This window comes from Corythoichthys intestinalis, chromosome 14 (genome assembly GCF_030265065.1).
Source record: "Corythoichthys intestinalis isolate RoL2023-P3 chromosome 14, ASM3026506v1, whole genome shotgun sequence".
NCBI classification, from domain to species: domain Eukaryota; kingdom Metazoa; phylum Chordata; class Actinopteri; order Syngnathiformes; family Syngnathidae; genus Corythoichthys; species Corythoichthys intestinalis.
Window position 1 is genome coordinate 32,835,824 of NC_080408.1, and position 12,121 is coordinate 32,847,944.

A 12,121-nucleotide genomic window follows, 5' to 3' on the forward strand; every position below is an offset into this window, starting at 1 on the left:
GATAGCTTAATATTATTATAACAAGGTGTTGGGCTTACTTATTGGATGCACATTGCACATTCGTTAATGTTGTGAAGTTATTCCTGACAGTCCGAAGGCTTGCCAGAACCTAGGAAAACAATTCAAAATGATGAGAAGCAATCTACATACTTACAGAATAACGTTCCAAAATATAAGAACTATTCTATTTAGTGTCAGAGCAAATGCAAGAGAATGTATTGTTTGGCTTGTAGAATACATTGAAAAAAGAAAAACAGATGAAAATTGTGTCAATCCATCTATCTGAGGAGTGGGCAAATTATTCCACAAACGGTCGCAGATTAGTTAAACTCTCTCTGTGCTAGATCGGTTGGAACAAAAACCTGCACCCAGAGTGGCCCTTGAGGATCGGTTTGGACTAGGGCTGCAGCAATCGATTATTTTCATAGTCAATTAATCGATGATCTAGTTAGTTCGAAGAATCGAGTAATCGGACAAGCAACATGAAAAATTGAAATACCTAACCTCAGACAGTATAAGAAAAAAAAATAAATGAGCGTCAATGTACAACAAAACAGCAATTGGCTAACTTACATAGAAAAAGTCCGCTATCTTAAATGCTATAAAATGGTAATGTTTTTTTGTTTTTTGTTTTTTACAATGCTCTTAACAAATGGTTCGGACACATACTCCCACCAAAAATGGCTAAATATACCTATATAAACTAAATTACGAATGCATTAAAAAAAATTAACTCAAACAAAAACTTAGCTTATGTTGGTCTTAACAGGGAGCAGATGGATTCAGCCTTGTGAAATGAGGCAGACCACAGGGCAGTGTGTCCACCCAAATCAATAAAACTAAATGCAAACATTCTCAAAGTAAACCATTACAACGGCACTCTAATTAAACGAATACTCGAAGCAGCAAAATTTAGTTCCAATCTTGTTTTTATAATCGATTACTCGAGTTAATCGATTAATCGTTGCAGCACTAGTTTGGACACACCCTGTTCTTCAATAATTTTATTTTGTTCAGCGTCACAGAATGGAGCCAATCCCTGCAGCCATTGGTGGATTACACCTTGAACTGGACGCCAGTCAATCATGGATCACATAAGTAGACACAGACATACAGTATAGTAGACGTATAGACGTATAGTAGAAATATACACGATCCGATACTCAGTATCTGTATCGGCGCCAGATACAGCAACTTTTTGGAATATTGAATTTGGTCACAAGATCGGATCTGATCCAGTAATTATGTGAGTTTTCAGAAGCATCACTCTTTTCGACTGCTGTAAACAGTGTTGTCACACATCACTGTAATCTCACTTTCTTGCAGTAACGAGTAATGTAACGCGTTCATTTTTCCAAACCATTAATCGGATTAAAGTACAGGTAAGTTTCCTTAGTGTCTGTGCTTTACCATTTTGTTATTGCCTCATAATGTATGTAGAATGAAGAATATTATAGTCATGTACGAAGAGCATTCTGAATAGAAAATGTTACAACGGTTCCCGCTACGTGTTCGTTTCCATGGTAACCACTCATAGTGCTTCCTGTCGAGGTGTCGAGTCACACGCGCTTGTATGTGTGTTTTGGGACTGAGTCTGAGAAAGGCGAGTGGCAGCGCGGGTGCACATTCGAGCCCAGTGCAGACACCTGTTGAGATGTGCAAGGGAATGTTGATCTGTATGCGTCCATGAATGAACGTTAGAATTTTCCTTCATTCTGGAGGGTTCCAGCGATAGGTTGGAGCCGCTACATGCGCAGCCATCTCGTAGCTTGGCCATTGCAACGGCGGGTACTGGTAGTCGGCAACCATTGTTGACATCATATGCATGTTGCACAGTTATGCCATGAGGTGACGTGTTCGTTAAGCATCTTTGGGAAGTGTTGTAAGTTGGACGAAGCGTAAAGTGCTTAGTTGCCGCCACGTTTTGTGGCCAAATTGACCGCGTGTGTGAACAGCATACTTTCGGGTTGTGTGCGCGCATCCGCGCTCGCCCAAACCTTTGTGTTTATTGCACCGTGCAATTCATTTGTGTGCTGTTGATTATTGTGCAGTCAATTTGCATTGTTTTATATTGGCACTGATATGCTGTTAACCCTTAACCCTAAATTGAAATTCAGAATTTTTGACATCAGGCTTAATCTTCGAGTTTAATTAGTCTGTGGAGTTGATTTCAACAAATTCCATGCAGTTGGTCAGTTATTTGTTAGTTTCAAGGCTCCGGAGTGGCTAAACTAGCGCGAGTCATTAGTGATTGAAATCAACTCCATCGACTAAATAAACCACTGATCTTTCCCTTTAAATTCAATTATCGGAAAGTCAATTACACGCAATGACATTTTTCTGTTGTCATTATTATGTTGTGGCGGCAAAGGGAGAAAAATATGTAAAAAGTAACCAATAAATTACTATTAAAGTAACTTAGTTACTTTGATAATGAAGTAATCAGTAAAGTAACTAGATTACTTTTTTGAGCCGTAAACAGTAATTAAATTAATTAATTATCATGTAATCTGTGACAACACTGGCTGTAAATCAAATCACTAGGCCGCTAGGTGTGGGAGTACATCTCTTTGGCAACTAATGATAGTAACAGTGCATTGCGCAATACCTATAAACAGAGTATTTCTTGACAAGGCACCAGCAAGATTCACTTTCATACAAAAAAATATATGATTAGCTATTTACTTGTTACATTATTTTTACTGTTCTAAAAAAATTGGTATCGGATCGGTATCGGCAAAACATATCTTGAAAAAAAATCGGATGGGAAGTCCCAAAAACTTGCATTGGGACATCCCTACAGGCAACTATAACACTTACATTTACACAATTTGAGTGTCAACTGACAAGTCATGCTGCCCTGCATTCATGTCAGGTCAGCGAATCAATACTACACAAAGAGTGATTAGTATTCCAATTTTATTTTTTTTCCCCATATGGAGCCAAAATAAGAATTTTAACTCAAAATACATTAATAATTATTGTTTTAAATTTATTTTAATGACGCCATTCAAAACTAATGTGGACAGAACAAAAAGAAGCCACTAGGTGGGGTAAAAATTATTCCTTAAGATGCCAAAGAACAGCTTCACATTTAAAATTAACTTATTTTGCTTACAGTTACTTACCTGGGCAAAGGGAGTTACTATCAAGTCCTCTCCATGGCTAAAGTTAGAGGCAAAAAGAGGTGATTAAAGAACATTAGTGCTGGACAAAGTCAGTCTTTCTCAAAGACAACTTACAATTCTCCAACGATGGAAGAGTTCCGAGAAAGGGATTTTGGTGACAATTCATAGTCGCTGTCGGAGCGGTATAGGAAGGACTCTCGACGCTGGCCGTGGCTTGCCAGGTTGGGATGAAGAACCAGACCTGAACTCGGAGATGCTTGCGGGTCTGACGGACTACAACACAATGATGCATTCTCTCCCTCCAAGCTGAAGATAAGGAAATATGAAGAGCATTTAGATTTGAAGAAAAACAAAACACACAAGCACAATGTTGATTCCCCACTGACTGACACGTTCACTGAGAACTGTCATTACCGGGTCCAGTAAACTGCTATTTTCATAAATCCTGTCTAGTAAAGAGGCTGTTGTATAACCTCTAAAATGATTACTCACCCGTCCTTGACCTAGATTAGAAACTGAACTATTTTGTTAATTAAATAAGTATGCTCTGCTGGTCAAGCGGCTTTGCTTGACCAAAAAAAATGCCTGAGACAGCATTTTTCATTCACACTTACTCATCAGCAAGTAATCGACTGAGTCCTGTTACATATGATCAGAAGTTGGGTGGGGATTACATTTTACTCATTGTACAGTTTTGCCTGTCGTCACAATTTACATTTGTTATTTGTATTTATTCACCGCAAAACGTTGCAAACTGAGGTAATGTTTCTTATTGCAATGAAAGGAAACATGGAAACTGTTTCAGTCCTAGGATTAAGTTACAGCTACCTTGTTGTTATGAGTCATTAACTCATCTTCTCTTTCACTTATCTTCATGAGGGTCGCGGAGGTGCTGGAGCCTACCCCAACTAACTATGGGCAGTTGGCAAGGGTACACCATGAAATCGCACGTCATTGTTTTTATCAGTGTATAGTTAAAAATAAATACAGTACACTAGAGAAATAACGGAGAACTATTTATTACATAAAGAATTGTGCTCAGAAGAGTGTGGTGCCTCACCAACTCCAGCCTGATTCCACGCCGTGGGAATGAAACACACCCACTCATCAGTCCTCTCAAAACTGTGGTTACCCTTAGCAAAGCAAAACTGAAGATGAGATCTTGTTCATGTCTCATTTATATCTCTGGGAAGTAAATCAGCAACAATCGAGACCAGAGTGGTTTTCTCAGTTTTCTGAAATTTGTCTCGTGAGGATTACCGTAAGTCTCACAGTGAGCATTACATGAGAAGGTCTTAAAAAACAGTTCTACTGGCACGATTTCTCAATAGAGCCTCACAGCTGTCTCCTTTCAAGAGCTCACCATGAGACAACTATGAGATCTTGTGTTGATCTCAAATGCGTCTCAATTTGATCTCCTTGCTTGGACTCACTATCTCAGTCATGCCTCAGTGAAAGATATGGATGAGCAAAGTATTTTATTTCTTAAAATTGCCTCAAAGCTGCCTCTTTTCCTGATCTCGCTATGCAACCCTATATAAATATTTCTCAATTTGATCTCCTTCCAGTCTATAATTTTTATTATCTATTATTTTGGGTTCTCAAAATTATTTCCTTGTAAGACAGAGTAGTGTCTGCTCCGACATGTCCAATCACATCTTAATTTGTCTCACGCCAAAATCATAGAAAATAATATAATCGGGCAAATAATTCAATAACATATCTGGTTGAGTTGGTTCATCTGGTTCAATGTAAAAATTACAGATGTGACCGAAAATTCAGCACCGAAAACTATCGGTCGAAAATAGCAAATGCATTATTGGTTTTCGATTTTGAAGACTGAAAGTTTACCACCAAACAGTGTGAAGAACCTTAGTCCTCTTGTGATGATGTAATCAAAACACGGAAAGAAGCAATACGCTGGTTGATGCTGTCTTGCTAAAAGTACTGACTCACAGCCATTTGGAGTGGGAACCTCTTGGTATCTCATGATACGATACGATTTGCGATACAAAGTTCACGATAACGATGATCTGACAATACAACGATTATCGATACATTGGTCAGGAAATCATTTTAAGATATTCTACAAACGACTAATAAACAGAAAAACAAGCTTCTGCTGTGAATTGGAATGAGTTTATCTCTAGTAGACGTCCAATTTATTTGAACGTCTATGGCCGGCAGTGGCAGCCAATGCCAGGCAATGAGGTCATTTTTGGCCATTTAAGGTCATTTACCTGTTGATTTTTAGTTACTTCCTGTTGAATTTGGGGTATTTTATGGGTCACTTCCTCTTTATTTTGAGTTAAAATAAACAGGAAGTGACTTCCTGTTATGTGAGTTACATAACATGAAGTCACTTCCTGTTTATTTTGAATTACATAACAGGAAGTGACCTGGGAATCACCCAAATAAATAGGCAATGACTCAAACTCAACAGGAAATTACCTTTAAATGCCCTAAAATGAACAGCAAGTGACCTGCAAATGCCCTGAAAATCGGACAGAATGACTGAATGCTCTCTGACAACATGTTGATAGCGCAGCGCCTTGGACGTCAAGACATGCGTCGGTAGCCGTGGCAACCACGTCCCAGCCACGAAGGATGACGCACAAACTTGACCGCCTAAACCTGCAACAAAGCGAGGATCCCAAGACAACACCCAGGCACGCCTTCTGCCCGGCCCACTCCACCGCAGCTTTCAAAAGACTGAACATTTAGATAACAAGGATTGCTTCTCGGCAGAGGTTGCGCTAGATTTTTTCGTTGTCTGTCATTTTGACTGACAGTGTCATAAAAATCCGGTCATAATCTATTTTTACCCGTCACTTACATTTTTAAAATGATAATAATGATATATTCAATAGTATTTAGTTTTCATTCATTTTTAATTAATATTCTGTCCGAACAAGCTTAACAAGAGGCAAACAGACAGTGGAGTGCACCAATCAGCGACGGGCAGACGTGCCGTTAGCAAAGCGACGAGGGCAGGACGAGGGACTTGCGCGCGGAAGAAAACATATGAAGAGAATGGAGTTTATTCAACATGGTTAGCGCGAGACAGACTGTCAATGTCTCGTGTCGATGTGTTTTAGCTCATTTAAAACTGAATTTACCGCGGATTGAAACATATATTCCCGGCTCTCCTGTTCGCCATCCGTGTTGTTGTAGAGACGACTTTCGGCGCGCAAGAGTGACGTTGCTCGTGAAGAACACATCACGCAAATAAACAAATCTGATTTGTCGATTGATTTTGTACCTACTCAAGAGGCTGTGTCCCAGACTTTTCTCTCAGTGTTTGAAAAATACAGGGAGAACAGTCTGGCCGTGCCAGGCAAACACTCAGTTGCCTTGACATTTTTCCGAGTAAGGCCAACGACGTCATGCATCAAGAGAGACAATAGCTAATTAATATGCTCACTCGCCACCCTGTGGTCTGGGGTGTGAATTGCAACCTGTCAAAATGACGGATGGACTTCAGTTTTTTCCGTCACCATTTTAAAAAACCGGTCAACGACGGAAAATATTCAGTTAATGCGACCCCTGCTTCTCGGGGACATTACTAAATAGTCGTTGTTTTGCCGACCCTGGATCCAGCATTGCCTCTCCGTCGTCTGTTTTGCCTCGTTTTTGACCCATTGTCGGCAAATAAATTGTAAATCTGTTTTCGGTGAGCCTTCTTTGAACCGTTCAAAATGGGAGTCAGTACAAAGGGTTAACACCGGAGTGAACACGCGGGATTGGCCCCCCGGCCGACTTGCGGGAGCGGTGCCAGCGGAACACCATTTGGTTCGGCTGTCGCTGTTTCCACAGCTTGTTTTTTAAAACGATATCACGATTCTTGGCAGAAGCATATCGATAACCTTTGGGGATACAAAGTATCATGATATATCACACCCCAAACAGCCAACATGTTTGCGATTTGGAAGTATTTTGAAGTATCAATGAAATATATGAAATTAATCAATGGAGGAAAATAAAATGAATTTCATCGCTTCATCGCTGCTATACACGCTCTTTCTAAGTTGTTTTCGATTGATGTCACAGTAAGTACAGTGCATATGAGCCTGTGCGTAGCTCTGTGTTAGAGTAGTTGTTCCTCAACCCAAAGGTTGTGAGTTCGATACTTTGTCCTAATGAACTTGTCTAAGCATCCTTGCGCCTGTTGCTGCGTCACCAGTAGGTAGATAAGGATATAGTGTCAATTGTGCTATACAAGTATATCTCCATTTTCAATTATGAGAATTTGTCTTCTCAAATATTGCTCAAATCTGGTTTTCTCAAATCAGTGTCCTTTGTCTCTATGATGTCTTTCCTCATTTTGACTCACCTCTTGGTCCCTTACGAGCACAACTCAGAAACAAATAAGCAGAGAATGAGATAAATTTGAGATGATCAAATTGGTCTCACGAGACGGGATTAAGCAACAGAAAAGCAGCATATTTTTGCAATGGGCATCTCCCTTGCTGGTGCAAATGCTTTTTAAAAAATATTCTCAATTCGTGTTTTCGGAGAACACATTTTTACTGCAATGGAAAACGTATTTCATTCACAGTATAATAAACAAAAATGTATAAGTAGGTATAAATCACTTATTATAGTTTTTCCCAGTTTTATGTCCCATTCAAACAGTCACTGAAACAACAAGTGCAATTATCTACCACTTGACACAGATGGGAATCAGCTATTGCAGGGGTCAGCAATCCACCGCTCAATTTTAAATATAAAATGGAAGTATTTGATCAAAACATATTGAGACACTGGATTTAACAAAGAAATTTCGCTTCACTTTAGTATGCAGAAGAAGTCAGGCTTTCTTTGTAAACAAAACACTCATGCAGGTCATGAATTCTCCAATTATGTAAAGTCACGGTGCCACCATCTGAGTGGTTCCGTGACATTACATAGTTTGTGAATTCATGGCCTGCATGAGTGTTCAGTGAATAAACGTTTATAAAAAAGTGACCCTGACTTGTTCTGCTCACTAAAGAGGAGTTCAGTTCCTTTATTAACACACACACATATATACGTACACCCACACATGTGCGCGCAAGAACGAACCCCCATACACAAACAAACTGCACGGCTTTTTTTGGGCTCTCTCTGTGAAAAAGGTCATTTCAGATAGTAAAAAGTGTGTGCGGCTCCCAGTGTAGTCATATTTGTGCAAAACGGGTCGAAATGGCTCTGTAAGTGTTAAAGGTTGCCGACCTCTTAGCTATTGTGTAATCAAAAAATCAGGTCATAAGGGCTGCTCTAGGGTGAAAGGTCAAATTAAGGATGACGTAAAGAATGTAAAGACAAAAAAAAAAAAAAAAAGACAAAAACATACACTGGGCTGAACCCAACCAAATCATGAAACATTTTTTCCTAAAAGCATTTTGCCCCATATCTCCACTCTGATTTATGGGTATGTGATGATGGACAGCAGTCCTTCAACTCTGCCAAGCACGATCAGATTAATGTGAAAACTCCCATGCAGGACAGACTGCGTCATCTGCATCTCATTTCACGTCATCTAAATCCCAACTTGACACATTAACATGATGATTTACCAAAGTAATCTCGTAATCTGTTTGGAAACTGACTGGATACCCTGGTTTATCACCAAAATGAAATTTATGACAAACAACAACAGCTGCAAGCAAACTGACAGCTAAATTTAATTTGGTATTTTAAAGCGAACTCAATTTTTCGAAGACCTTTTGCTACAATTAACAAAAAAACAACAAAGAATTAAACATAGAACTGAAAGCAATGCAGTTTAGTCAAGAGTCACCTGGGAGCCGAGAGGTGTGCTTCACTGGTCACTTCCTCGCTGAAATCAAAGTGCCCAGTTCTGCACCGGGACGGCTTCCGTAACATTCCTTTCTGCCCTTGTCCTCTTTCCTTATCAAAAGGATTCAAGCCCTTCAAGAGACACTGATGCTGTTACTGCCCTTCTTCCTGTCCAGTCGCGAACCGCATGCTGGAATAATGTAGGCTTGGCAGGCAGATAAAGCACATCTGGGCTGGGCCACGGGGAAGGGATTCAGCGTTTATCTGACTGGTCTCTGTTTTCCCACCATGTTAAACCACGACGGATTAGCAAGTGGGTTCACCCAAATGACTGTGGTCATAAAGAAAGATCCCCCTGATAAAATAATGCACTTTATAATAACAAAGAGGCATCTTGTCACACGTGCTTGAGTGAGAAAACGCACGCAAGTGCACACTTTACCCACTGACTTGAGTATGTCATTTTAAAATATTTAACAAATGGGAGATGACAGGGGTCACCAGGGGCATTACTACACCTAATAAAATACTGGGACACACCAGGGCACTGCCGAGCGAGTAAAAAAAAAAATTAAGCACTTATCCAGGGGTGAAAGTGGCCGGGAACGGTCAGGAACGCAGTTCCGGTATACTATTCAGGGCCAGAACGCACTTCCGGTATAAGATTCAGGGCCAGAATGCTGTTCCGGTACACAGTGCTTTGATTCGGAAAATATGACAGCAACTTTCAAAACTCTATGTAAAAAAAAAAATGCTAAGCTGCCACTCATGCATTTCAGCTCCAAGAAGAAAACAATCTACCAACATCAGATTTACATACACAAGTGTTAACACCAAGCATAATATAGTGCTTGTGTAGCGTAATCCGTTCCCACCAATATTTATGATTGATTTTATTCCACGGACGGCATGGAGGTTTCCCCAGCTGCTGGAGTTATCAGAGTCTGACGATGATGAGTCACATCAATGTGCGAATGCGCGCAGCAAAGCAAAACGCCTAGACTCATTTATCCGTTCAATTGGCTGACATACTGACATGTGATCAGCAGAGATGGTTAGCTCTGATTGGTTCGAATGTGCATGTTTTCTGGAACAGCAAAAAAAAAAGAAGCTTGTTGAATTAATGCGACAAAAAAAAGGGCTATGCAACATAAAATGGATCAAATCTTTAAGAACAACGAAAGAGTTGAGGAGGCTTATTATCATATTTAGTTTTATTTGCTCTGATAGGGAGGTTCAGAACATCTTAGCTGTCAATGTGCACGATGGACTTATATTTGTTCATTTATGTTAGGCTACTTATTCATTTCCTTATGATTTAAAAAATTCAATGCTTGCATGATCTTCAAAATATATTCCATTTCACTCAGTCATTTGTACTTATTTTTCTGAATTTACGTTACTTATATCTTTATTATTATAAAAAAAAGGAAATGTTTACATTAACTTCAATTTTAATATACAGTGTATATCAAATGTTCTTAAGTAAAATTGAGATTTGGCATTTAGTATGTGAGGAAATGAGGGAAAATAAAAATTAGGAGATGGAGGTTGGGGTTATTGCTTTTTTTCTTAACTTTTATTTTGCAAATCATTGAAAGAATACAATTTTGAATGAAAAATAAATAAATAACATTTCTGGCTCCGTGGCGACCTTCACGTCGGGGAGTTCCGGCAAGAAATTTTAGCCACTTTCACCCCTGCACTTATCTACATTAAAAGTCATAAATAGTGCTTTAAACTACAACTTTCTGTAATAAAGTGACATTTTTTGGGGTTTTCAGCCATTAGTTTTCAAAATCGCGACATCCCTTGTTGATAGTCAAATCACCTCTGCTCATCCTTATAGACTTCCATCTTTCCTTCACCTCTTCCTACACTATGCTGCTCTACTTGTCTGGATAGATATGGGGATATATCACTGTAACTGTCATGCAAATAGTCAGTGTTTCTCAACTGGTAGGTTGTGACCTAAAAGTGGTTTATGTTGCCTAGGTGCGTTAACTATCTTATCTCTCTCATTTCTCCTCGCTGATTTATCCTTGCTGTGAGCAAACAAGTTTCTGTTTCTGTCTATTTGCAAGATTAATGCTGTTTGAGTCAAATAAAAATAAGACATCATGTTACAAATTACAGGGACTGCAGTAACAAATAAAATGATTGTAAAACAGCTGGAAATCATGAGCACACATACAAAACTGTTAGAGGTTACACTGCTGGCCAAAAGTATTGGCACCCCTGCAATTCTGTCAGATAATGCTCAATTTCACCCAGAAAATGATTGCAATTAAAAATGCTTTGGTGGTAATATCTTCATTTATTTTGCTTGCAATGAAAAAACACAGAAGGGAATTAAAAAGAAAAAAATCATTATCATTTTACACAAAACTCCAAAAATTGGCCAGACAAAAGTATTGTCTAATACTAATAGTAATACTTGGTAGCACAACCTTTAGACAAAATAACTGCAAACAACCGCTTCCGATATCCATCAATGAGTTTCTTACAATGCTCTGATGGAATTTTAGACCATTTTTCTTTATCCTACTGCTCCAGGTCTCTGAGATTTGAAGGGTGCCATTTTCAGATCTCTCCACAGGTGTTCTATGGGATTCAGATCTGGACTCACTGCTGGCCACTTTAGACGTCTCCAGTGCTTTCCCTCAAACCATTTTGTAGTGCTTTTAGGAGCGTGTTTTGGGTCATTGTTCAGCTGGAAGACCCATGACCTCTGAGGGAGACCCAGCTTTCTCATACCGGGCCCTACATTATGCTGCAAAATTTGTTAGTAGTCTTCAGACCTTATAATGACATGCACACTGTCAAGCAGTCCAGTGCCAGAGGCAGCAAAGCAACCCCGAAACATCAAGGAACCTCCGCCATGTTTGACTATGGGGACCGTGTTCTTTTTTTGAAGGCCTCGTTCCCCCCCCCGTAAACTTTTTGTTGATGCCTTTTCCCAAAAAGCTCTACTTTTTTCTCATCTGACCAGAAAATATTCTTCCAAAACGTTTTTGGCAAACTCCAGCCTGGCTTTTTTATGTCTCTGGGTCGGAAGTGGGGTCTTCCTGGATATCCTACCATAGAGTCCCTTTTCATCCAGACGCTGACGGATAGTACTGGTTGACACTGTTGTACCCTCAGACTGCAGGACAGCTTGAACTTGTTTGGATGTTAGTCGAAGTTCTTTATCCACCATCCGCACAATCTTT

The 12,121-nt window shown here is 39.5% G+C and overlaps 1 protein-coding gene across 2 annotated transcripts in view; it reads right to left on the minus strand.

Annotated features, from left to right (window-relative positions):
• The window catches only part of LOC130929664 (cAMP-specific 3',5'-cyclic phosphodiesterase 4B-like), a 76,799-nt gene that overhangs the window by 44,091 nt on the left and 20,587 nt on the right, over positions 1-12,121 (minus strand). Inside the window, exons 1-4 of one of the 2 annotated variants that reach the window (XM_057857015.1) lie at positions 8,911-9,072; positions 3,243-3,434; positions 3,129-3,165; positions 39-109 (exon numbers count right to left, since the gene is read on the minus strand). In XM_057857015.1, the coding sequence (XP_057712998.1) occupies positions 39-109; positions 3,129-3,165; positions 3,243-3,434; positions 8,911-8,996 (386 nt within the window). In that variant the 5' untranslated portion in view covers positions 8,997-9,072. Of the gene's footprint in view, positions 1-38; positions 110-3,128; positions 3,166-3,242; positions 3,435-8,910; positions 9,073-12,121 lie in introns of those variants that run through there. The other variant, XM_057857014.1, reaches the window with a different exon arrangement.